The sequence below is a fragment of the Oratosquilla oratoria genome, chromosome 35 (assembly GCF_046742065.1).
Source record: "Oratosquilla oratoria isolate Oo_2021 chromosome 35, ASM4674206v1, whole genome shotgun sequence".
Lineage (NCBI taxonomy): Eukaryota > Metazoa > Arthropoda > Malacostraca > Stomatopoda > Squillidae > Oratosquilla > Oratosquilla oratoria.
Window position 1 is genome coordinate 23,710,246 of NC_134811.1, and position 27,453 is coordinate 23,737,698.

A 27,453-nucleotide genomic window follows, 5' to 3' on the forward strand; every position below is an offset into this window, starting at 1 on the left:
AGATATTGTTTTCTGTCTATAAAATCGTGGCAAGAGTTCTTGGGGGGGGGGGTACAATAAGTAAACAGTACAGATTAAGCACATTAAGCAGATTTGAGTGTGGCCTTCACAATACACTCAGGACACACAATTGCAGATGAGGCAGCTTATCTAACGACATATGTCCGCACTATTAGGATGCCTCACATGCAGTAGCATACAAGTACATTCACAGACTGCACGACACTGGCTGCCCACAGATACGAATTCTGCATATCTTAAGTTGAGGACCTTTGGTGGGAAGGCAAGTTCGCAATCAGCTTCCTCCATCTCTCCAGTGTTGTGATTCAGTGACACCATGAGCACACCAATAAATACATGGAGGACACAGATCCAACAGAAGGAAAGGGAGGTAAAGGACAACTGCTGATATGAGGAGATTAAACTTGACGGAGCCGGCACTTTACACTGGATAGCCATGGCAAGTGATAATCACTGGTGGCTGAGATCGAAGCCCAACACTATACAGAAATAAACGAAGAAGCGTTCTTTAAGACTGAGAACGTGAAACTTGTTGAGGAAAATACCTTCGTCGTTTGGCTCGTATGAGTATTGGAGGATGGAACAGTCCTAATGGTTTGAGAGCTTCTTGAAAATGACTTCAACAGCTGTTGGAGTTCATCACTTATATATTGTCCCTTAGTAGTTATTGGATCATCCTGCCCACTCACACTCATGACCAGAGCCAGTTCATGCGTTATGGCCGTAAGGATTCCATGTAATAGAGTGGAAAGTAAGATGAAAGTAGGACTGCAGAGAGGTAAATAACTATCAAAATACGAGTATATAATCACACAAACACACACACACCCACACCCACGCACACACACACACACACACACACACACACACACACACACACACACACACACACACACACACACACACACACATTTATACACACACACACACACACACACACACACACACACACACACACACACACACACACACACACACACACACACATACATACACACACACACACACACACACACACCGACTCGGTGGCGCAGTTGGTAGAGCACTGAACTGCTAGCATGGTGGTGCCCGTAGTACTTGGTTCGAATCGTGCCCAGGGCCGAAATTATTTCGGTACCGCTGCGCTTCGGGTCGTTACTCTGACTCTCGTGGGCGGGGAGTTGGGTGTGTGTGTGTGTGTAAGGTCATAACATTACCCATAGATCGGACCTACGAGCTCTGAGCTCTCTTCCGGGTGGGAAATAGCTGTCGATCACGAGTCCAACACGTGATCCAAAGACCAAGTGAATACACACACACACACACACACACACACACACACACACACACACACAAATAAAAAAAAAGGAAAATTTAGAAAATAAAAGAGCAAGGCAAAATTGTATGTGTTGATCGGATTTCAATAGAGATCGATGTATTTGCTATCTTTTCTTTGTTCCGTGAGAAATGGCCACAAATAATCACAGAATGGATAATAATGGAAGGGATAAAGTTCCGCGTAAAACGTCACTATTGAGGTTCCTACAGCACAGAGTATTGAGGCTCATAAACTACAGTACAGTTGTAGGGATATACAAATGCCCGTTACGCGCTGTTGCGCGTTTACGCATGGGTATAGTGCACTGCGTCGTTACCTGCGCAATGTCTGTGTTGTCTGTCTTTACAGATATGTAACGTTATTGATTAGTAGTGCGATGAATGTTTGACATTTTTGTGCAGTGATATTTTGTATGTTATGTATTTTGTATATAGGTATTGTGTATTCTATTTGTCTTGTGTATGTGTTGTATGTATTATATGTCTTATTTTTGTGTAATAACATTTCCACTGTGGTTGTTTGTCATTCGTTTTTAAGTAGTCCTTCGAACCCGATTCGAACAGCCATGTCAGCTTAGAGAAGGTAGAAGGCACCTTAGAAAACCAGCCTATTCTGGCGATTTCATTTTCATTCACGCACATTGACTCCAGTGTTTGGGCAAGTCCTTTCTTTATTAGTGGAAAATTGTGTATTATTGTAATTCATTGTCAATGTGTAGATTAATCAGTACGCTACAGTTTGTTTGATGCGTGTGTGTGTTTGTGTGTATGTATGTGTGTGTGTGTTTGTGTCTTGTTTGTGTGTTTGCGTGCATGTTTGTGTGCTTGTGTGCTGGTGTGTGTGTGTGTGTGTGTGTTTGTTTGTGTGTTGGTGTGTTTGTGTGTGTGTGTTTGTGAGTGTGTATGTGTGTGTGGTGTTTGTGTGTGTTTGTGTGTGTGTGTTTGCGTGTGCGTGTGATTGTGCGAAGTGTGTGGGTATGTATGATCATATATTTTGGTGGTTATTTGCCTTCTCATATGATACATTCAGCAGTAAAAATGTGGATCTTGCTTTCCGCTTTATTACACGGAATCCTTACTGTCATAACGCATGAACTGGGACCGGTTATGACTGTGAGAGGGTACCCTGATCCAATAACTACTGAGTGACAATATATAAGCGATGCACTCAAGCACTTGTTAAGGCCATTTCGAAGAAGACCTCAAACCGTTAGGACCGCTCCATCCTCACAAACTTAAACGAACCAAACGACGAAGGTATTTCCCTCAACAAGTTTCACATTCTCACTTTTACAGAATACTTCTTCATACACATCTGTAGCGCTTTGGGCTTCGGTCTCAGCTATCAATGACTATCACTTGCCACGGCTTTCCAATGTAAGGTGTCTCACAGCCTCATAGCATAGAATCTTCTTTACACTCTCTGGAAAGACGAAGAGTGCGGGGTGATCTAATAGAAGTGTTCAAGTGGATCAAAGGCTATAACAAGGGTGATGCAAACAAGGTCATCATAATAAAAACAACAGGGCAGGACTCGCAGTAATGGGTATAAACTGGACAAATTTAGATTTAAGAAGGAAATAGGCAAGAATTGGTTTACTAATAGGGTGGTCGATGAATGGAATAAACTTAGTAACCATGTAGTAAGCGTTGAAACTATCAGTTGTTTTAAAAAACCATTAGACAACTTTATGGATGGGGATGACAGGTGGTGATGGATACGGAGCTGCCTAGTGTAGGCCTTATGGTCTTTTGCAGTCTCCTTTATTCTTATGTTCTTTCTTTTCATCTGTTGGATCTGTGGCTTCTAGTAGTTATTGGTGTGTTTAACGCGCTCTGGAGCAGGCAGTGTTGTGCCGTCTGCGAACATATGCGACTGTGAGTGAGGTATCCTGACACGATGGGCATGTGTCATTTTTTTAGTTGCCTCCTCTGTGTTGATACGTACGGAGTGTCGTGTGACGACCACAGCCAAATGTGCTTAGGTGTGCTTTATCTGTACTGTTTGTTGTACTCCACCCTGTCAAAGTAAACATTTCTGGAAGTACCCCTATCATAAGTTTATAGGCAGAAAGTGGATATATCCCTTTTTGCACCCATTCTTCTTTGGTAGTAATGATTATTTTTTGCATCAAAAGCACTACCACCAGTTTCTCGTACTCTCTTATACATTTCAAGGTTTGGAGAGATGTCCGTAGTGCGCACGTTCATTTGAGTTCATTTGGCAGGATTGCAAATCATATATCCACTGTGGTATAACTAGTAGCAAGCTTCCCGTTTCACCAACCTCCCCGCTCCATGTGCTTGATTCTATACAACGCTATGAGGTCTTGTGTGATTTGTAGTCCATGTTGTGTATTCGACTTGGCTAATGAGCCGTCAACACGAACCTCTTTGTTTCAGAGTCTATAACAATGAGTTCTTCTAACGCTCTGTTCAACGGCACCGGCCCACGTGCACCGGCCCACGTGCCTCTTCATATTTTCAGTCACAGGTAAGTAGCGAGTGCGAGAAAGGGTTGACGTATGAGTTTCTCATCAATATATATTTGCGTCCACTCATCTTTTCTTTTGGGTATGAGAAGCGTTTGATGGTACCCTCCCCTCTCACTCCCAGGAAACTGTTTGGTGATGCATTTGATCATGAAGAACAAAACCTTGAAGAAGCCGGCAAACATGCTCGTCTTCAATTTGGCCTTCAGTGATTTTGGCATGCAAGTTACTCAGTTTCCACCTTACATCCACAATTGCTTCCATGGTGGAGTTTGGATGTTCTCTCCGTTTTTCTGCGAACTGTATGCATGTCTAGGTGAGTTCTTTTGTTGCCAATATGATAGACAATAAAATTTTCATACACCTTTCACGATTCTGTGAGAGGCAAGGCATTAGAAGTAAATTAACCGTATCACTTATTATTTGAAAGAGAGCACTGGATCTAATGGCCATTTCTGGTTTGTGCAAGTGTGCATAGACCCACACACGCACTCTCCCTCCCTCTCTTTCTTTCTCTCTCTCCTCTTCGCTCTTGCTCATTTCTCACTCGTAGACACGTTACTAATCTTGTTTAGCTTCACTAGCAAACAAAGTATGAATAATCTTTTAACCAAAATTTATTTGTTCCGAAGCCCGAAAGAGCAATAATTAAGTTGGTAAAAAGTCACGTACATTTTGAGATGCTTCCACAACATCTCTTCGGATTTTAATTTCTTAGGATTCGAGTTAACACCACACCGTAGAGACGAAAACCAAATATTTTCGTGACATCAATAACACGATTAAATTGTTTCTTCAGGAGCCATCTTCGGTCTGTACTCTCTGTGGACCCTTGCCTTCATTTCCTTTGACCGGTACAACGTCATTGTCAATGGAGTATCCTCTGCTCCGCTAACCAAGGGCAGAGCCTTCCTGTACATCCTCTTCTGCTATGCCTACGCGATCGGCTGGTCCCTTCCTCCCTTCTTCGGGTGGGGAGCTTACGTTCCCGAAGGTAAGTGCGACATATTCATATCTGAAGGGCAGAATAGTGAGTCTTATCCAATTCTCCGTGATAGGTAAATGAAGTTCTGAATTTTTGCCCCCTGACGTTAAGAGACTGGAATTATGACTGGAATTATGACTCAAGAGCAGTGGTTCTTTTTCATCTGCTGCATTCTCCATTTCAACTGTTTCCCGTTCATGCGGACAAAAACTGTGAGAAGTGCTATTTGCAGCAGGTTGTGAAATGACAGTTGCATCATTTACATAGATACTTGGAAATTCCTGTTTGAAAGTAATTTTCTGAAATGTAAGACGACCATTAGAAACCACTTAAAAAATATGACATCGTTTGTCTAATTATTCCATATAATTTCCACTTGTACAAAGTCTTCACAAGACTAAACAAAAGTTAAGAGCCGATACTAATGGACTTGAAAGAAGTATATGTATATGGGGTGGGGTTACCTCTTCAAATGAAGATTTCTATTATTGACATTGTTGATTATGATGATGTGCCTATTGAAAACTTGGATTTTTTCGCACAGGTATCCTGGACTCGTGCTCTTTTGACTACCTGTCCCGTGACGTCAACCGTCGCTCGTATGGTCTTTGCATTTTTACTTTCGACTTCGTCATTCCTCTTACCGTCATTGTCTGTTCCTATGTTTTCATCGTCAAAGCTATCTTTGCTCACGAGAAGGCCATGAGGGAACAGGCCAAGAAGATGAATGTGTCCACTCTCCGATCCAACGCAGTGAGTTCCGATTTCTTATACATACTTCGAATGTAGAGGGACAACGGCGGGGGACAACGGCGAGGAACAACGGCGAAGGACAACGGCGAGGGACAACGGCGAGGGACACCGGCGAGGGATATTCAGGAATTCAAGGTGTTTTATCAATTATTAGTAGGAATACGCCAGCAGAGGAGCAAATCCTTCGCAAAACTCTTTGGGTGCTGGTAACAACCTCCTTGATGCTACTCAAGGTGTGTGTCATGTTGTCTTTCAACATCGATGTTGAAGGATAATCAACACACGACAAAGTTATCTTCACTCAAGGTCTTTGGTCTGGTAAAAGTGAAGATACTATGACGTGTGTGTTCTAATTGTCTTTTAACATGGCTTTAGAAGGATAATCAACACACGACAAGGTTGTCTTCATTCAAGACCTTTGGTCTGGTAAGAGTGAAGATACTATGGCGTGTGTGGATCTATTGTCTTTCAACATGGATTTTGAAAGATAATCAGCACACGTCAAGGTTGTCTTCATTCAAGACCTTTGGTCTGGTAAGAGTCAAGATACTATGGCGTGTGTGGTCATATTGTCTTTCATCGTGGATTTTGAAAGATAATCAGCACACGTCAAGGTTGTCTTCATTCAAGACCTTTGGTCTGGTAAGAGTGAAGATATTATGGCGTGTTCTAAGGAGACCACCAAGGAAAATGACATCGTCTCTCTAATCATTCCATGTAATTTCCACTTACTTGTACAAAGTCTACGCAAGACTGAACAAAAGTTAAGAATCATTACTACTGAACTTGAAAAAGGATGTATGTGAGGGGTATGCTCTCCTCTTCAAATGAAGATTATTATTATTGTCATTGTTAATTATAATGCACCTATTGAAAGTTTGAACCCTCTTCGCACAGGTATCTTGGACTCGTGCTCTTTTGACTACCTGTCCTGTGACGTCAACCGTCGCTCGTATGGTCTTTGCATTTTTACTTTCGACTTCGTCATTCCTCTTACCAACATTGTCTGCTCCTATGTCTTTATCGTCAAAGCTATCTTTGCTCACGAGAAGGCCATGAGGGAACAGGCCAAGAAGATGAATGTGTCCACTCTCCGATCCAACGCAGTGAGTTCCTACTTCTTATACGTACTTCCAATGTAGAGGACTCCTATCTTATTTGGAGAGAGTCTTCCTTTTCATCGTTGTCTGTACGCAGGTAGCAACCACCATAATCAAGTATGATCTATAAAATTAGTACCTCACCATCATATTTGCACTCTTTTGCACTCTTCACCATCCACTCCTATTTGGAGTAACAGTTACAATTCCACATATACTTGTGCTATGTGCATTCCCCTTCCCACAAAGATTGATTGATCTCACTATCCAGCAGCACAACATTTGACTAATTACGAAGACATTGTTGGTGTATGGTGATCTTATAGATTAACTTTGTTACTTGACAGGACTCCAACGCACAGTCGGCTGAGGTCCGCATCGCCAAGGTTGCAATGACTAACGTTGCCCTCTGGATTATTTGCTGGACACCCTATGCTGCAGTAGTCATTCGGGTAATGTCATTTTTAACTGCTCCATCGTCTTTGGATTTTTAGTGTGTAGTTGATACAACCTCATTCATGTAGGCATAAGCCTAATTCCTTGCGTTTGTTTTAATAGGGTCTGGCCTTCGACCAATCAGGCCTGACGCCTCTGGTTTCCCTGCTCCCCTCTCTGCTGGCCAAGACTGCTTCTGTCTACAACCCAATGATCTACGCCATCAACCACCCCAAGTTCCGACTGGTGAGGTTCATTTAACTGTAACTAAATTGTAGATATATTTGATTCTGAATGTCTGCTACTAAAAAGAAGCCCATCTAACTCTTTTGCAATTCCTCTCCAGGCTCTCCAAAAGACCCTTCCTTGGTTCTGCATCCGCGAGCCCGAGGACAAACTAACCGATAATCAGTCAAATGCTACTAAAGTGGAAGCAAAGGAATAAGCGAATTCAGCAAAATGCTCCATCAACGCATCAGCTTAATAGGGATAGGGGTTTCAAAATACTTATCAATGTGATCTAAGTGACTATATACTTTTAGTTTTTCTAACAATAATACAAAATTTAGCAGCGGAAATAATGTACACTGACACAAACGAACATTTCGAAATAAACGACTTTTTGGATCCAAGAAAACATTGTCTTTCAATAAATACTCCTGTATCAATTTATTGTAATCTCTTTCTCTGTTTCCTTCATATGCATAATCCGATATACTTATATGTAAGTCCCATGTGGGGTGACCATATGTCACCTTCTCCCTTTCTTGCTCAAAAGGCATTCCCAATTTACTCTAATACCTTCTCACCCCATCCATCCATCCATCTCATTCTTGGTCGACCCCTTAGGTTCACTTTATCCACCTCTGCTTTCCTCACTCCTTTCTGCTAGTATTCCTTGGTTTAATTTTTCATCCGTGTGTCCAAACCATCCCAGTATTTTTTCATCTATCCCATTTGCCACCTCCTTGTTTCTCAATCTATCCATCGTCGTAACACCCACGATACTTCTCAAACACTTCATTTCAAACATATATAAATTTCTCCTTTCTCTTTCTTTAAATTCCAAATCTCTACCCTGTACACTGTCGTGGGCGCAATTACTCCTTCATACAGACTTCTCTTTACATCCACCACAGATACCTATTCCTCATAAAAGAACTGCAAGACATTTTCATGCTTCTCTCCTTCTATAACTTACATTCTCTGGAGAGACGCAGAGTGCGGGGTGATCAAATGGAGGTGTTCAAGTGGATCAAAGGCTTTAACAACGGTGATGCAAACAAGGTCATCATATTAAAACAACAGGGCAGGGCTCGCAGTAATGAATTTAAAATGGACAAAATCATATTTAAGAAGGAAATAGGCAAGAATTTGTATACTTATAGGGTGGTCAACGAATGGAATAGACTTGGTAACCACGTAGTGAGCGCTGAAACTATCAGTTGTTTTAAGAAACGGTTAGACAATTTTATGGATGGGGATTAGAGCTGGTGATGGATATGGAGCTGCCTTGTGTAGGCCTTATGGTCTCTTGCAGTCTCCTTCATTCTTATGTTCTTATGTTACCTCCACCCCAACTCCTGCGACCCTAAACGTTTAAGATCATTCCTTTCCTCTGACCCTTCTTCTTGAAGATTTATCTCATAATTGCTACCACCCTCACCTCTTGTACATCTTATCACTTTACATTTAATTATCTCCTCTCGCATGTCTTCCCAAACTCCATCACCAGTCGTCTCAGACCCTCGTCTGACCCAGCCACAAGCGCTGTGTCATCAGCAAACAACAACTTGCTGAACTCCTGAGCTCCATTTCTCTTCAGTCTCTCTAATCATCTTCAATCCTATCCCCATTACCCTCGTTTCTACCTCCTGTAACACCCCACTGGATATGATTTTTTTTTCATAATTTCTAATGGAACAACAATCTCGTTTTTCATTTCATTCTATATTCTTGGATGCTAACCGTCAGGCCCTGGTGTTTTATCAACTTTAAACTTTTCTATACATCTATCCTTTGAATAAAGTCGTTCTTCCCTGTTGTCATGTTAGCAGTTACTGCGTGGTTTTCTAGCTATTGTACGACCTTGTTATACTATGCTTTACATGCATTTTCTGGTGATAGCCATTGTTATCGAAACGTTGAATAAATGTTCAAAGAATTCAAGAATCTGGTCTTCGTTCACAGCAAGATTCATAGTAATAAAATTGAAAATACTAGTAACAATATTGATAACTGAAAACTTTATTGTGTTTAGTTTACACACATATATGGTATATACTAGAAATGACACAACTGAGAAAGCCAACAAAGACAACAGCTTTATTGATCTTGTATTAAAGACTAACCACTTTGTAAATAAAGGCTGTTTAATCTTATATAAATTAAATTTAATACTTCCAAAAGTCAATGATAGATATATATATTACAAAGAAAAAATTGTTTTTTTATTAATTGCAATTGGAAATTACTGATCCTATCCCCAAAGCGTCGTCTGCCTCAGCCATTCTCCTAAAACCTACACTTGGCGCCACCAACTACGCAGTGACCTCATGTACTCTGTTCATTCTTCATGCATTGTCAAGGACATTGTGTTTGATGAATGGTGATCGTGTCGCGTGCCGTAGGCTACTTTATATCAAATTTAGACTATTGTGTGCTCCAGTGAGATGCAGCAACGCCGAGCACAATAACCTCTATCATTTACGAACTCTAATAAAAACTTTATAGATAATTCCGGTGTTTCGTTGTGTTGGTCTGTTAAGATCGGTATTGTGCCCCTTTTCCATGTGTTATTTTGATGGCGCCGTTTATCTATTTATTTATTTATATATTCTATTTAGTTATTATTTATTTACTATTCATTTACTTATTATTTATTCATCTATTATTTATTATTCATTATGTATTATCTATTATTTGTCTATTATTTATCTATTATTTATCTATTATCTATTATTTGTCTATTATTTATCCTTTATGTATATATTATTTATCTATTATTTATCTATTATCTATTTATTTATTGTTTATTATTTATCTATTTGTTATTTATTTGTTATTTATCTGTTCTTTATTATTCATTTATTATTTATTTATTATTTATTTTATATATCATTTATCATTCATTTATTATTAATTTATCTATTATTCATTTATTATTCATATATCTATTTATTTATTTGTTTTTGACGTGCATTGAGAAAATTTGTGATTAATTATGAGTATACCTTGTACATTTCTGCTCATGAGTACAGTTCCTGGCCCTTAGCCGAATGAAACCTTAACACTTAGAATAATGAAAGACACCTGAGGAATGATATATCTAACTTATTTTACACAAGGAATATAAGCTGTCACTTTCTTCATATATGTCTTATCTAATGTTAAGAGTTCAATTTATAAAACGATATTGTTCCTCATCCTCTTTAGCCTTTATGATATGTCTCACAAGTGATCATCTTTTTTCCTTGAATTCTTTATAATTAAGAAAATATTGACACACTCATTATCATCGTTGCATTCATTACGTACATATTTTCATCGAAGGCATAAGTTTCTGGTTTTCTTGGGCTGATACTCTTATCTTGTCTTTACATTCTTCATTTCAGTTCTGATACCTATTATCCAAGGTCATCTAGCAGTAACCTAAAGTTAGCCATGGATATTAAACTGTACCGCATAGTCACGGATGGGTCTAACTATTGCTAGAGCTTAATAACTAAATCTGCAATTTTGCTTGTATCCGCCCTAACAATAAATTCTAATGTTCTGTTAATCCAGTCCCTTGTATCAATGCACTTTTTCCTACATTTAAGGTCACGATTCATTAACACTCCCAATTTCTTGTTCACATTTTTTTTTCTTTACAATAGCGTTTTCCTTATATTTGTATGTATAACAGGTATAATTAAAGAGACTGCAAACGGCCCGAAGACCCGCACTCGGCTTCTCTACACCCACTCCCAACCCCAGGGAAAATCCCAGGTCAGGAGCCGGGGCAACGTCGCCTGACCAGAGATGCCACATCGTTTAACAAGTCTCCTCTCTTCTTTGCATGTAAAACAATTCACCTACCATTTAATGAAAAAATCAATATACATTTAGAATATTCCATGTCAACATATTCGGGGGTAGTGGGACACCTTCCGGTATATGCTGAATGTTTTGATTCAGTACTTGACAACACGGCAGACAACGCCTTGTGGGTCACGAGACAATGGAAATAGATTAGCTATTTTATTATATCTAATCCAGATGTGCTTTTCTTCCCTTTTCATTCAAACATAAAACCCTATTTCTATTTCCATCTCATTTTTCAACCTATCCATCATCAATCTGCCCTAATTTGTACTGAAGGGTATAAATCTTTGTTGGAAACAAAATCCTAGTAGTTAGGGTACTGCACAATTCATCCAGACCACTCACTTCGTTAATGACCTCCGAGTTAACCTCATTAATGACTTCACTTGAGAGTTTCCTTACTTACCACGTGTAATGATCTAGGGCAGGATTATTACCATCTGAGCCAGTTCCAAGCTTAATCAGATATCTCCTCAAATGGTCCAAATTGGCACTGTCTTGCCAAAATCCAAATGTGTCTAGTATCGCTTACTGCAGGCAAAAAATAACAACTATCCACCCAAGGTGTGGCAGTCACCTGGAATAAAAGGTGAGGATTTCGTTGCTTTTGCTTTGTCACACCACCCAGCTCCATAGTCCCTGGTAGCTCCAGCGTCGGCTGCTCTGCGACTATTCATTCAAAACATCCACTTGTAACCTCTTTGTCAGGAGGCCATTCATCTATCAACCACCTGAGGAGCCCCTTGATGAGAGACGGTCACCCCATACGAGACCCATATATTATCATATACGAACATACATACGCAAGATGCCCGGGAAACACAGCCAACAATAACACATACAGAGAGAAAGGAGTAAATTAATTGATAAAGGAGTTTTTATTGAAAGACAAAATTTCCTTGGATCCAAGTAGTCGTTTATTTCCAGACCTTCGTTTGTGTCAGTACACATTATTTCTTTTGATACATTTTGTATTATTGTTAGGGAAACTAAAACTACATAGTTGACTTTCGTCGCTAAGACCATTCAATAGAAACCTCGCAACCTCTTTCTGCAATATACTATTGTGTTGAAGGATAAAAGGTTATATGGCATCCGTCATATAGATCATTCAGTAAAACCTTGTGACCGAAGACATCACTTCAAGCTTTTTTGCCTAAGTCGCTTCCTCTTTTGCCTCCACTTTAGTGGCATTCGACTGATTATCAGTTGACTTCTCCTCAGGCTCGTGGATGCAGAACCAAGGATGGGTCTTTTGGAGAGCCTGGAGAGGAATTGCAAAAGAGTTAGATGGGTTTCTGTTTAGCAGTATACACTCAAATACATATACAAACTTGTTACAGTTAAATGAACCTCACCAGTCGGAACTTGGGGTGGTTCATGGCGTAGATCATTGGGTTGTAGACAGAAGCAGTCTTGGCCAGCAGAGAGGGGAGCATGGAAACCAGAGGCGTCAGGCCTGATTGGTCGAAGGCCAGACCCTATTAAAAAAAATAAGGAATTAGCCTTATGCCTACATCAATAAGGTTATATCAACTATTCACTGAAAACCCAAAGACGATGGCGCAGTAAAAAATGACATTACCCGAAGAACTACTGCAGCATAGGGTGTCCAGCAAATAATCCAGAGGGCAACGTTAGTCATTGCAACCTTGGCGATGCGGACCTCAGCCGACTGTGCGTTGGAGTCCTATCAAGTAACAAAGTTAATCTATAAGGTCACCATACACCAACAATGTCTTCGTAATTAGTCAAATGTTCTGCCCTTGGATAGTGAGATCAATCAATCTTAGCGGGAAAAGGAATGCACATGCCACAAATACATGTGCAATTGTAACTGTTACACCAAATATGGGTGGATAGTGAAGAGTGCAAAGGACTACAATCGTGATGGTGAGGCACCAATTACATTATACTTGATTATGGTGGTTACTACCTGCGGATAGATAACGATAAAGAGCAAGACACTATCTCTCCAAGTAACATAGGAGTCCTCTACATTCGAAGTACATATAAGAAATCGCAACTCACTGCGTTGGATCGGAGAGTGGACACATTCATCTTCTTGGCCTGTTCCCTCATGGCCTTCTCGTGAGCAAAGATAGCTTTGACGATGAAGACATAGGAACAGACAATGATGGTAAGAGGAATGACATAGTCGAATGTAAAAATGCAAAGACCATACGAGCGACGGTTGATGTCACGAGACAGATAGTCAAAAGAGCACGCGTCCAGGATACCTGTGCGAAAAAGATCCAACTTTTCAATAGGCACATGATCTTAATCAACAATGTCAATAATAGAAATCTTCATTTCAAGAGACAACACCACCCCATACACACTTCTTTCAAATCCATTAGTATCGGTTCTTAACTTTTGTTTAGTCTTGTGAAGACTTTGTGCAAGTGGAAATTATATGGAATAATTAGATGGACGATACCATTTTCCTGAAATGATTTCTAATGGTCGTCTTACATTTCAGAAAATTACTTTCAAACAGGAATTTCCAAATATCTATGTAAATGATGCAATTGGCATTTCACAACCTGCTGCAAATAGCACTTCTCATAGTTTTTGTCCGCATGAACGGGAAACAGTTCAAATGGAGAATGCAGCAGATGAAAGAAGAGAACCACTGATCTTGAGTCATAATTCCAGTCTCTTAACCTATATCAACATTTTCAACATCGATGGAATTTCCCAGGAAAAGACAAGTTAACTTGCTGATAAGCAAGTCAGGATATGTTTTGAAATTTGGTCAAGTGACATTACTAACTTTTATATATATATATATATATATATATATATATATATATATATATATATATATATATAAATATGTGTGTGTGTGTGTATACATATATATATACGGGTATATATAAATATATATATATATATATATATATATATATATATATATATATATATATATATATATATCAGCATCCTCAGAGTACTCTAAGGATGTTGTAATAAACGAAAACGTTGATTACTCCAACTTTATTTTCCTTATGGTTTCAGCATTATATGTATATATATATATATATATTTATATATATATATATATATATATATATATATATACATATATATATATATATATATAATATAAAGATATATATATATGTATATGTATATATATATATATATATATATATATATACAAATGTGTGTGTGTGTGTGTGTGTGTGTGTGTATATATATATATATATGTATATGTATATGTATATGTATATATATGTATATATATATATATATATATATATATATATATGTGTGTGTATATATATATGTGTGTATATATATATATGTATATATATATGTATATATATATATATATATATATATATATATATATATATATATATATATTTAACCTTGTTAATGCGAGTGTAAGGCGAGTTCCAAAATTAACAATAGAGCGTATCAGGGAACAAAAATTCAGAACTTCATTTACCTATCACGGAGAACTGGATAAGAGTAACTCCTCTGCCCTTCAGATATGAATATGTCGCACTTACCTTCGGGAACGTAAGCTCCCCACCCGAAAAAGGGAGGAAGGGACCAGCCGATCGCGTAGGTATAGCAGAAGAGGATGTACAGGAAGGCTCTGCCCTTGGTTAGCGGAGCAGAGGTTACTCCATTGACAATGACGTTGTACCGATCAAAGGAAATGAAGGCAAGAGTCCACAGAGAGCACAGACCGAAGATGGCTCCTGAAGAAACAATTTTATCGTGTTATCTATGAAACGAAAATATTTGGTTTTCGTCTGTACGGTGTGATGTTAACTCGAATCCTATAAAATAATAGCCCAAAGAGATGTTGTGAAAGCATATAAAATATACATGACTGTTTACCAACTTAATTATTGCTCCTTCGGGCTTTGGAACAAATAAAGCTTGTTTAAAAGATTATTCATACTTTGCTTGCTACTGAAGCTAAACAAGATTAGTAACGTGTCTACGAGTGAGAAATGAGCAAGAGCGAAAGAAAGAAAGAGAGAGAGAGAGAGAGAGAGAGAGAGAGAGAGAGAGAGAGAGAGAGAGGGAGGGAGAGAGAGAGAGAGAGAGAGAGAGAGAGATATAGAGAGAGAGAGAGAGAGAGAGAGAGAGAAATGTCCATTAGAACCAGTGCTCTCTTTCAAATAATAAGTGATACGGTTAATTTACTTCTAATGCCTTGCCTCTCACAGACTTGTGAAAGCTGTATGAAAATCTTATTGTCTATCATATTGGCAACAAAAGAACTCACCTGTACATGCGTACAGTTCGCATAAGAACGGAGAGAACATCCAAACTCCACCGTGGAAGCAATTGTGGATGTAAGGTGGAAACTGAGTAACTTGCATGCCAAAATCACTGAAGGCCAAATTAAAGACGAGCATGTTTGCGGGCGTCTTCAAGCTTTTGTTCTTCATGATCAAATTCATCACCAAACAGTTTCCTGGGAGTGAGAGAGGAGGGTACCATCAAACGCTTCTCATACCCAAAAGAAAAGATGAGTGGACGCAAATATATATTGATGAGAAACTCATACGTCAACCCTTTCTCGCACTAGCTGCTTACCTGTGACGGAAATTATGAAGAGGAAAATATAGAGTACGCCGAGGAGGTAGTGCCACATGGGGTTGACTGGAGGGTAGTTGCTCCAGTGATCGTGGATCATGTGTCGGATCGAGTCCGGCACGATGTCCACAACGGTGACCCCCTCGGGGTATCCAAACGAGAGGTCGTGGGCCCCATAAGCCATGGCACGTGGGCCGGTGCCGTTGAACTGAGCGCGAGAAGGGTCCATCCTTATAGACTCTGAAACAAAGAAGTTCATCAAAATAGGTCTGAAGCCATTTGAGACACAAAAACAAAACAACCAAGCAACACAATGTACCATAGACAATCACCGGATGCACACAAATTATAATATATATAATTTCCACCAAGCAAAACCCACCGTATCCCTCATAATATATGAGAGACCACCCACCAACGCCCATACACATCAGACTCCAGAACTGGGCTGAGATTAAACATCACGATGTTTAGTTATGATATGAGGGGGCTAGTTTTGAAAAGGTTAGTTTTATGGAAAAAATGTGGAAATACAATTTTTATGAGAAAGGCGAGGTGAGAATGTGGAGCCCGTTGAACAAATATTTTTAATTTGGGGCATTCACGAAGAATGCGGTGACATGTACACAACAATACCGCAATTAAATTATTTTTTTTTTTTTTTTTTTTTTTTTTACCAGACATGAAAAGACCATGGGTGAAACAGAAATATCTTTTTAATCTCTCATCGGTGCAGTCTAAGAGGTCAGTACGAGTATATGGTGGTTGGAAGAGGTTTGAGTGCGAACATGTGTGTTATGATAGTTTTCCTGTGATTAATCGGGTGCTGGCACCACCGTTTTTCCCACAAGCTCAGTAGAGGTAACCGGACGATTGGGTAGGCAGATGGATGATAGCGTAGAATGGAATCGATGCTGTATCCCGAGCAATTCGAATGGATAGCATGGGTCAGTGCATGGCAGGAGTAGGGAATGGAAGGATTTTTGAAGGTGCCGAATGAAGCAGAAATGTATATGAGTGGCGAAGGAGGGAAGTAAAAAGTAAAGTGTAAGGTGGCAAGAAATGGAAAGAGTTCAGAGCTGAAAACTGATGGGGATTGGAGAGATCCAAATTCTGCCAAGGATATACGGATGTGCAACCTACTCCGCGATCAGGGCAACAGCTATCGGCATAAATGTGGACGGTAGAAGGTCGAAAGGATAAATGAGAAAGATCCTCTAGTCGGGTGATGGTAAGTGGTGTCTAGTTTTTCGAAAGCGTGACTAAATAACGCTGTAAGGGAGAAACCAGAGGGACAGAGGAAGCCGTTGACACTGAAAGGATGGTAGCAGTAGATGTTAAGAGTAGAAGAGAGTACAAGAAACTTGGTGTAGTGAGGTTCTTCTTGATGTGAAAAATATATTTCACTGATATCAAAGAACGATGGACGTCAAGAGGGAGATATTGTTTTCTGTCTATAAAATCGTGGCAAGAGTTCTTGGGGGGGGGTACAATAAGTAAACAGTACAGATTAAGCACATTAAGCAGATTTGAGTGTGGCCTTCACAATACACTCAGGACACACAATTGCAGATGAGGCAGCTTATCTAACGACATATGTCCGCACTATTAGGATGCCTCACATGCAGTAGCATACAAGTACATTCACAGACTGCACGACACTGGCTGCCCACAGATACGAATTCTGCATATCTTAAGTTGAGGACCTTTGGTGGGAAGGCAAGTTCGCAATCAGCTTCCTCCATCTCTCCAGTGTTGTGATTCAGTGACACCATGAGCACACCAATAAATACATGGAGGACACAGATCCAACAGAAGGAAAGGGAGGTAAAGGACAACTGCTGATATGAGGAGATTAAACTTGACGGAGCCGGCACTTTACACTGGATAGCCATGGCAAGTGATAATCACTGGTGGCTGAGATCGAAGCCCAACACTATACAGAAATAAACGAAGAAGCGTTCTTTAAGACTGAGAACGTGAAACTTGTTGAGGAAAATACCTTCGTCGTTTGGCTCGTATGAGTATTGGAGGATGGAACAGTCCTAATGGTTTGAGAGCTTCTTGAAAATGACTTCAACAGCTGTTGGAGTTCATCACTTATATATTGTCCCTTAGTAGTTATTGGATCATGCTGCCCACTCACACTCATAACCAGAGCCAGTTCATGCGTTATGGCCGTAAGGATTCCATGTAATAGAGTGGAAAGTAAGATGAAAGTAGGACTGCAGAGAGGTAAATAACTATCAAAATACGAGTATATAATCACACAAACACACACACACACACCCACGCACACACACACACACACACACACACACACACACACACACACACACACACACACACACACACACACACACACACACACACACACACACACACACACACACACACACACACACACACACACACACACATACATACATACACACACACACACACACACACACACACCGACTCGGTGGCGCAGTTGGTAGAGCACTGAACTGCTAGCATGGTGGTGCCCGTAGTACTTGGTTCGAATCGTGCCCAGGGCCGAAATTATTTCGGTACCGCTGCGCTTCGGGTCGTTACTCTGACTCTCGTGGGCGGGGAGTTGGGTGTGTGTGTGTGTGTGTAAGGTCATAACATTACCCATAGATCGGACCTACGAGCTCTGAGCTCTCTTCCGGGTGGGAAATAGCTGTCGATCACGAGTCCAACACGTGATCCAAAGACCAAGTGAATACACACACACACACACACACACACACACACACACACACACACACACACAAATAAAAAAAAAGGAAAATTTAGAAAATAAAAGAGCAAGGCAAAATTGTATGTGTTGATCGGATTTCAATAGAGATCGATGTATTTGCTATCTTTTCTTTGTTCCGTGAGAAATGGCCACAAATAATCACAGAATGGATAATAATGGAAGGGATAAAGTTCCGCGTAAAACGTCACTATTGAGGTTCCTACAGCACAGAGTATTGAGGCTCATAAACTACAGTACAGTTGTAGGGATATACAAATGCCCGTTACGCGCTGTTGCGCGTTTACGCATGGGTATAGTGCACTGCGTCGTTACCTGCGCAATGTCTGTGTTGTCTGTCTTTACAGATATGTAACGTTATTGATTAGTAGTGCGATGAATGTTTGACATTTTTGTGCAGTGATATTTTGTATGTTATGTATTTTGTATATAGGTATTGTGTATTCTATTTGTCTTGTGTATGTGTTGTATGTATTATATGTCTTATTTTTGTGTAATAACATTTCCACTGTGGTTGTTTGTCATTCGTTTTTAAGTAGTCCTTCGAACCCGATTCGAACAGCCATGTCAGCTTAGAGAAGGTAGAAGGCACCTTAGAAAACCAGCCTATTCTGGCGATTTCATTTTCATTCACGCACATTGACTCCAGTGTTTGGGCAAGTCCTTTCTTTATTAGTGGAAAATTGTGTATTATTGTAATTCATTGTCAATGTGTAGATTAATCAGTACGCTACAGTTTGTTTGATGCGTGTGTGTGTTTGTGTGTATGTATGTGTGTGTGTGTTTGTGTCTTGTTTGTGTGTTTGCGTGCATGTTTGTGTGCTTGTGTGCTGGTGTGTGTGTGTGTGTGTGTGTGTTTGTTTGTGTGTTGGTGTGTTTGTGTGTGTGTGTTTGTGAGTGTGTATGTGTGTGTGGTGTTTGTGTGTGTTTGTGTGTGTGTGTTTGCGTGTGCGTGTGATTGTGCGAAGTGTGTGGGTATGTATGATCATATATTTTGGTGGTTATTTGCCTTCTCATATGATACATTCAGCAGTAAAAATGTGGATCTTGCTTTCCGCTTTATTACACGGAATCCTTACTGTCATAACGCATGAACTGGGACCGGTTATGACTGTGAGAGGGTACCCTGATCCAATAACTACTGAGTGACAATATATAAGCGATGCACTCAAGCACTTGTTGAGGCCATTTCGAAGAAGACCTCAAACCGTTAGGACCGCTCCATCCTCACAAACTTAAACGAACCAAACGACGAAGGTATTTCCCTCAACAAGTTTCACATTCTCACTTTTACAGAATACTTCTTCATACACATCTGTAGCGCTTTGGGCTTCGGTCTCAGCTATCAATGACTATCACTTGCCACGGCTTTCCAATGTAAGGTGTCTCACAGCCTCATAGCATAGAATCTTCTTTACACTCTCTGGAAAGACGAAGAGTGCGGGGTGATCTAATAGAAGTGTTCAAGTGGATCAAAGGCTATAACAAGGGTGATGCAAACAAGGTCATCATAATAAAACAACAGGGCAGGACTCGCAGTAATGGGTATAAACTGGACAAATTTAGATTTAAGAAGGAAATAGGCAAGAATTGGTTTACTAATAGGGTGGTCGATGAATGGAATAAACTTAGTAACCATGTAGTAAGCGTTGAAACTATCAGTTGTTTTAAAAAACCATTAGACAACTTTATGGATGGGGATGACAGGTGGTGATGGATACGGAGCTGCCTAGTGTAGGCCTTATGGTCTTTTGCAGTCTCCTTTATTCTTATGTTCTTTCTTTTCATCTGTTGGATCTGTGGCTTCTAGTAGTTATTGGTGTGTTTAACGCGCTCTGGAGCAGGCAGTGTTGTGCCGTCTGCGAACATATGCGACTGTGAGTGAGGTATCCTGACACGATGGGCATGTGTCATTTTTTTAGTTGCCTCCTCTGTGTTGATACGTACGGAGTGTCGTGTGACGACCACAGCCAAATGTGCTTAGGTGTGCTTTATCTGTACTGTTTGTTGTACTCCACCCTGTCAAAGTAAACATTTCTGGAAGTACCCCTATCATAAGTTTATAGGCAGAAAGTGGATATATCCCTTTTTGCACCCATTCTTCTTTGGTAGTAATGATTATTTTTTGCATCAAAAGCACTACCACCAGTTTCTCGTACTCTCTTATACATTTCAAGGTTTGGAGAGATGTCCGTAGTGCGCACGTTCATTTGAGTTCATTTGGCAGGATTGCAAATCATATATCCACTGTGGTATAACTAGTAGCAAGCTTCCCGTTTCACCAACCTCCCCGCTCCATGTGCTTGATTCTATACAACGCTATGAGGTCTTGTGTGATTTGTAGTCCATGTTGTGTATTCGACTTGGCTAATGAGCCGTCAACACGAACCTCTTTGTTTCAGAGTCTATAACAATGAGTTCTTCTAACGCTCTGTTCAACGGCACCGGCCCACGTGCCATGGCTTATGGGGCCCACGACTTCTCGTTTGGATACCCCGAGGGAGTCACCGTTGTGGACATGGTGCCAGACTCGATCCGACACATGGTCCACGATCACTAGAGCAACTATCCTCCAGTCAATCCTATGTGGCACTACCTCCTCGGCGTATCCTATATTTTCCTCTTCATATTTTCAGTCACAGGTAAGTAGCGAGTGCGAGAAAGGGTTGACGTATGAGTTTCTCATCAATATATATTTGCGTCCACTCATCTTTTCTTTTGGGTATGAGAAGCGTTTGATGGTACCCTCCCCTCTCACTCCCAGGAAACTGTTTGGTGATGCATTTGATCATGAAGAACAAAACCTTGAAGAAGCCGGCAAACATGCTCGTCTTCAATTTGGCCTTCAGTGATTTTGGCATGCAAGTTACTCAGTTTCCACCTTACATCCACAATTGCTTCCATGGTGGAGTTTGGATGTTCTCTCCGTTTTTCTGCGAACTGTATGCATGTCTAGGTGAGTTCTTTTGTTGCCAATATGATAGACAATAAAATTTTCATACACCTTTCACGATTCTGTGAGAGGCAAGGCATTAGAAGTAAATTAACCGTATCACTTATTATTTGAAAGAGAGCACTGGATCTAATGGCCATTTCTGGTTTGTGCAAGTGTGCATAGACCCACACACGCACTCTCCCTCCCTCGCTTTCTTTCTCTCTCTCCTCTTCGCTCTTGCTCATTTCTCACTCGTAGACACGTTACTAATCTTGTTTAGCTTCACTAGCAAGCAAAGTATGAATAATCTTTTAACCAAAATTTATTTGTTCCGAAGCCCGAAAGAGCAATAATTAAGTTGGTAAAAAGTCACGTACATTTTGAGATGCTTCCACAACATCTCTTCGGATTTTAATTTCTTAGGATTCGAGTTAACACCACACCGTAGAGACGAAAACCAAATATTTTCGTGACATCAATAACACGATTAAATTGTTTCTTCAGGAGCCATCTTCGGTCTGTGCTCTCTGTGGACCCTTGCCTTCATTTCCTTTGACCGGTACAACGTCATTGTCAATGGAGTATCCTCTGCTCCGCTAACCAAGGGCAGAGCCTTCCTGTACATCCTCTTCTGCTATGCCTACGCGATCGGCTGGTCCCTTCCTCCCTTTTTCGGGTGGGGAGCTTACGTTCCCGAAGGTAAGTGCGACATATTCATATCTGAAGGGCAGAATAGTGAGTCTTATCCAATTCTCCGTGATAGGTAAATGAAGTTCTGAATTTTTGCCCCCTGACGTTAAGAGACTGGAATTATGACTGGAATTATGACTCAAGAGCAGTGGTTCTTTTTCATCTGCTGCATTCTCCATTTCAACTGTTTCCCGTTCATGCGGACAAAAACTGTGAGAAGTGCTATTTGCAGCAGGTTGTGAAATGACAGTTGCATCATTTACATAGATACTTGGAAATTCCTGTTTGAAAGTAATTTTCTGAAATGTAAGACGACCATTAGAAACCACTTAAAAAATATGACATCGTTTGTCTAATTATTCCATATAATTTCCACTTGTACAAAGTCTTCACAAGACTAAACAAAAGTTAAGAACCGATACTAATGGACTTGAAAGAAGTATATGTATATGGGGTGGGGTTACCTCTTCAAATGAAGATTTCTATTATTGACATTGTTGATTATGATGATGTGCCTATTGAAAACTTGGATTTTTTCGCACAGGTATCCTGGACTCGTGCTCTTTTGACTACCTGTCCCGTGACGTCAACCGTCGCTCGTATGGTCTTTGCATTTTTACTTTCGACTTCGTCATTCCTCTTACCGTCATTGTCTGTTCCTATGTTTTCATCGTCAAAGCTATCTTTGCTCACGAGAAGGCCATGAGGGAACAGGCCAAGAAGATGAATGTGTCCACTCTCCGATCCAACGCAGTGAGTTCCGATTTCTTATACATACTTCGAATGTAGAGGGACAACGGCGGGGGACAACGGCGAGGAACAACGGCGAAGGACAACGGCGAGGGACAACGGCGAGGGACACCGGCGAGGGATATTCAGGAATTCAAGGTGTTTTATCAATTATTAGTAGGAATACGCCAGCAGAGGAGCAAATCCTTCGCAAAACTCTTTGGGTGCTGGTAACAACCTCCTTGATGCTACTCAAGGTGTGTGTCATGTTGTCTTTCAACATCGATGTTGAAGGATAATCAACACACGACAAAGTTATCTTCACTCAAGGTCTTTGGTCTGGTAAAAGTGAAGATACTATGACGTGTGTGTTCTAATTGTCTTTTAACATGGCTTTAGAAGGATAATCAACACACGACAAGGTTGTCTTCATTCAAGACCTTTGGTCTGGTAAGAGTGAAGATACTATGGCGTGTGTGGATCTATTGTCTTTCAACATGGATTTTGAAAGATAATCAGCACACGTCAAGGTTGTCTTCATTCAAGACCTTTGGTCTGGTAAGAGTCAAGATACTATGGCGTGTGTGGTCATATTGTCTTTCATCGTGGATTTTGAAAGATAATCAGCACACGTCAAGGTTGTCTTCATTCAAGACCTTTGGTCTGGTAAGAGTGAAGATATTATGGCGTGTTCTAAGGAGACCACCAAGGAAAATGACATCGTCTCTCTAATCATTCCATGTAATTTCCACTTGTACAAAGTCTACGCAAGACTGAACAAAAGTTAAGAATCATTACTACTGAACTTGAAAAAGGATGTATGTGAGGGGTATGCTCTCCTCTTCAAATGAAGATTATTATTATTGTCATTGTTAATTATAATGCACCTATTGAAAGTTTGAACCCTCTTCGCACAGGTATCTTGGACTCGTGCTCTTTTGACTACCTGTCCTGTGACGTCAACCGTCGCTCGTATGGTCTTTGCATTTTTACTTTCGACTTCGTCATTCCTCTTACCAACATTGTCTGCTCCTATGTCTTTATCGTCAAAGCTATCTTTGCTCACGAGAAGGCCATGAGGGAACAGGCCAAGAAGATGAATGTGTCCACTCTCCGATCCAACGCAGTGAGTTCCTACTTCTTATACGTACTTCCAATGTAGAGGACTCCTATCTTATTTGGAGAGAGTCTTCCTTTTTATCGTTGTCTGTACGCAGGTAGCAACCACCATAATCAAGTATGATCTATAAAATTAGTACCTCACCATCATATTTGCACTCTTTTGCACTCTTCACCATCCACTCCTATTTGGAGTAACAGTTACAATTCCACATATACTTGTGCTATGTGCATTCCCCTTCCCACAAAGATTGATTGATCTCACTATCCAGCAGCACAACATTTGACTAATTACGAAGACATTGTTGGTGTATGGTGATCTTATAGATTAACTTTGTTACTTGACAGGACTCCAACGCACAGTCGGCTGAGGTCCGCATCGCCAAGGTTGCAATGACTAACGTTGCCCTCTGGATTATTTGCTGGACACCCTATGCTGCAGTAGTCATTCGGGTAATGTCATTTTTAACTGCTCCATCGTCTTTGGATTTTTAGTGTGTAGTTGATACAACCTCATTCATGTAGGCATAAGCCTAATTCCTTGCGTTTGTTTTAATAGGGTCTGGCCTTCGACCAATCAGGCCTGACGCCTCTGGTTTCCCTGCTCCCCTCTCTGCTGGCCAAGACTGCTTCTGTCTACAACCCAATGATCTACGCCATCAACCACCCCAAGTTCCGACTGGTGAGGTTCATTTAACTGTAACTAAATTGTAGATATATTTGATTCTGAATGTCTGCTACTAAAAAGAAGCCCATCTAACTCTTTTGCAATTCCTCTCCAGGCTCTCCAAAAGACCCTTCCTTGGTTCTGCATCCGCGAGCCCGAGGACAAACTAACCGATAATCAGTCAAATGCTACTAAAGTGGAAGCAAAGGAATAAGCGAATTCAGCAAAATGCTCCATCAACGCATCAGCTTAATAGGGATAGGGGTTTCAAAATACTTATCAATGTGATCTAAGTGACTATATACTTTTAGTTTTTCTAACAATAATACAAAATTTATCAGCGGAAATAATGTACACTGACACAAACGAACATTTCGAAATAAACGACTTTTTGGATCCAAGAAAACATTGTCTTTCAATAAATACTCCTGTATCAATTTATTGTAATCTCTTTCTCTGTTTCCTTCATATGCATAATCCGATATACTTATATGTAAGTCCCATGTGGGGTGACCATATGTCACCTTCTCCCTTTCTTGCTCAAAAGGCATTCCCAATTTACTCTAATACCTTCTCACCCCATCCATCCATCCATCTCATTCTTGGTCGACCCCTTAGGTTCACTTTATCCACCTCTGCTTTCCTCACTCCTTTCTGCTAGTATTCCTTGGTTTAATTTTTCCTCCGTGTGTCCAAACCATCCCAGTATTTTTTCATCTATCCCATTTGCCACCTCCTTGTTTCTCAATCTATCCATCGTCGTAACACCCACGATACTTCTCAAACACTTCATTTCAAACATATATAAATTTCTCCTTTCTCTTTCTTTAAATTCCAAATCTCTACCCTGTACACTGTCGTGGGCGCAATTACTCCTTCATACAGACTTCTCTTTACATCCACCACAGATACCTATTCCTCATAAAAGAACTGCAAGACATTTTCATGCTTCTCTCCTTCTATAACTTACATTCTCTGGAGAGACGCAGAGTGCGGGGTGATCAAATGGAGGTGTTCAAGTGGATCAAAGGCTTTAACAACGGTGATGCAAACAAGGTCATCATATTAAAACAACAGGGCAGGGCTCGCAGTAATGAATTTAAAATGGACAAAATCATATTTAAGAAGGAAATAGGCAAGAATTTGTATACTTATAGGGTGGTCAACCAATGGAATAGACTTGGTAACCACGTAGTGAGCGCTGAAACTATCAGTTGTTTTAAGAAACGGTTAGACAATTTTATGGATGGGGATTAGAGCTGGTGATGGATATGGAGCTGCCTTGTGTAGGCCTTATGGTCTCTTGCAGTCTCCTTCATTCTTATGTTCTTATGTTACCTCCACCCCAACTCCTGCGACCCTAAACGTTTAAGATCATTCCTTTCCTCTGACCCTTCTTCTTGAAGATTTATCTCATACTTGCTACCACCCTCACCTCTTGTACATCTTATCACTTTACATTTGATTATCTCCTCTCGCATGTCTTCCCAAACTCCATCACCAGTCGTCTCAGACCCTCGTCTGACCCAGCCACAAGCGCTGTGTCATCAGCAAACAACAACTTGCTGAACTCCTGAGCTCCATTTCTCTTCAGTCTCTCTAATCATCTTCAATCCTATCCCCATTACCCTCGTTTCTACCTCCTGTAACACCCCACTGGATATGATTTTTTTTTTCATAATTTCTAATGGAACAACAATCTCGTTTTTCATTTCATTCTATATTCTTGGATGCTAACCGTCAGGCCCTGGTGTTTTATCAACTTTAAACTTTTCTATACATCTATCCTTTGAATAATGTCGTTCTTCCCTATGGTCATGTTAGCAGTTACTGCGTGGTTTTCTAGCTATTGTACGACCTTGTTATACTATGCTTTACATGTGTTTTCTGGTAATAGCCTTTGTTATCGAAACATTGAATAAATGTTAAAAGAATTCAAGAATCTGGTCTTCGTTCACAGCAAGATTCATAGTAATAAAATTGAAAATACTAGTAATAGAATATTGATAACTGAAAACTTTATTGTGTTTAATTTACACACATATATAGTATATACTAGAAATGACACAACTGAGAAAGCCAACAAAGACAACAGCGTTATTGATCTCGTATTAAAGACTAACCACTTTGTAAATAAAGGCTGTTTAATCTTATATAAATTAAATTTAATACTTCCAAAAGTCAATGATAGATATATATATTACAAAGAAAAAATTGTTTTTTTATTAATTGCAATTGGAAATTACTGATCCTATCCCCAAAGCGTCGTCTGCTTCAGCCATTCTCCTAAAACCTACACTTGGCGCCACCAACTCCGCAGTGACCTCATGTACTCTGTTCATTCTTCATGCATTGTCAAGGACATTGTGTTTGATGAATGGTGATCGTGTCGCGTGCCGTAGGCTACTTTATATCAAATTTAGACTATTGTGTGCTCCAGTGAGATGCAGCAACGCCGAGCACAATAACCTCTATCATTTACGAACTCTAATAAAAACTTTATAGATAATCCTGGTGTTTCGCTGTATTGGTCTGTTAAGATCGGTAGTGTGCCCCTTTTACATGTGTTATTTTCATGGCGCCGTTTATTTATTTATTTATTTATATATTCTATTTAGTTATTATTTATTTACTATTCATTTACTTATTATTTATTCATCTATTATTTATTATTCATTATGTATTATCTATTATTTGTCTATTATTTATCTATTATTTATCTATTATCTATTATTTGTCTATTATTTATCCTTTATGTATCTATTATTTATCTATTATTTATTTACTATTAATC

The 27,453-nt window shown here is 40.0% G+C and overlaps 3 protein-coding genes and 1 pseudogene across 3 annotated transcripts in view; 2 read left to right on the top strand and 2 right to left on the bottom strand.

Annotated features, from left to right (window-relative positions):
* The window catches only part of LOC143018692 (compound eye opsin BCRH2-like), an 8,879-nt gene extending 4,864 nt beyond the window's left edge, over positions 1–4,015 (bottom strand). Inside the window, exons 1-2 of the mRNA XM_076174278.1 lie at positions 3,949–4,015; positions 2,757–2,788 (exon numbers count right to left, since the gene is read on the bottom strand). Coding sequence (XP_076030393.1) covers positions 2,757–2,788; positions 3,949–4,015 — 99 coding nt within the window. The remainder of the gene's footprint in view (positions 1–2,756; positions 2,789–3,948) is intronic.
* LOC143018693 (compound eye opsin BCRH2-like) lies at positions 4,014–7,548 on the top strand. The gene is made up of 8 exons (XM_076174279.1): positions 4,014–4,146; positions 4,630–4,824; positions 5,360–5,568; positions 5,726–5,801; positions 6,466–6,671; positions 7,016–7,120; positions 7,227–7,349; positions 7,450–7,548. The coding sequence occupies exons 1-8, from the start codon at positions 4,014–4,016 to the stop codon at positions 7,546–7,548; spliced, it is 1,146 nt and encodes a 381-aa protein (XP_076030394.1).
* A 4,797-nt stretch (positions 7,549–12,345) lies between these two features.
* On the bottom strand, positions 12,346–20,554 carry LOC143018695 (compound eye opsin BCRH2-like). The gene is made up of 9 exons (XM_076174280.1): positions 20,467–20,554; positions 19,938–19,969; positions 15,756–15,963; positions 15,442–15,633; positions 14,711–14,905; positions 13,221–13,429; positions 12,775–12,879; positions 12,548–12,670; positions 12,346–12,453 (listed from the first exon to the last, which is right to left on the bottom strand). The coding sequence occupies exons 1-9, from the start codon at positions 20,552–20,554 to the stop codon at positions 12,346–12,348; spliced, it is 1,260 nt and encodes a 419-aa protein (XP_076030395.1).
* A 378-nt stretch (positions 20,555–20,932) lies between these two features.
* On the top strand, positions 20,933–24,873 carry LOC143018808 (compound eye opsin BCRH1-like; annotated as a pseudogene).
* Positions 24,874–27,453: the final 2,580 nt, after the last annotated feature.

Excerpts from the sequence above, each read along its gene's own strand:
- LOC143018693 (XM_076174279.1), top strand. The coding sequence starts at position 4,014 with ATGCTCGTCTTCAATTTGGCCTTCAGTGATTTTGGCATGCAAGTTACT. Across the intron at positions 4,147-4,629 it reads CGAACTGTATGCATGTCTAG|GAGCCATCTTCGGTCTGTAC; the intron begins GTGAGTTCTTTT and ends TTGTTTCTTCAG. Across the intron at positions 7,350-7,449 it reads ACCACCCCAAGTTCCGACTG|GCTCTCCAAAAGACCCTTCC; the intron begins GTGAGGTTCATT and ends ATTCCTCTCCAG.
- LOC143018695 (XM_076174280.1), bottom strand. The coding sequence starts at position 20,554 with ATGTTTACTTTGACAGGGTGGAGTACAACAAACAGTACAGATAAAGCA. Across the intron at positions 14,906-15,441 it reads CGAACTGTACGCATGTACAG|GAGCCATCTTCGGTCTGTGC; the intron begins GTGAGTTCTTTT and ends TTGTTTCTTCAG. Across the intron at positions 12,880-13,220 it reads CCACTCTCCGATCCAACGCA|GACTCCAACGCACAGTCGGC; the intron begins GTGAGTTGCGAT and ends GTTACTTGATAG.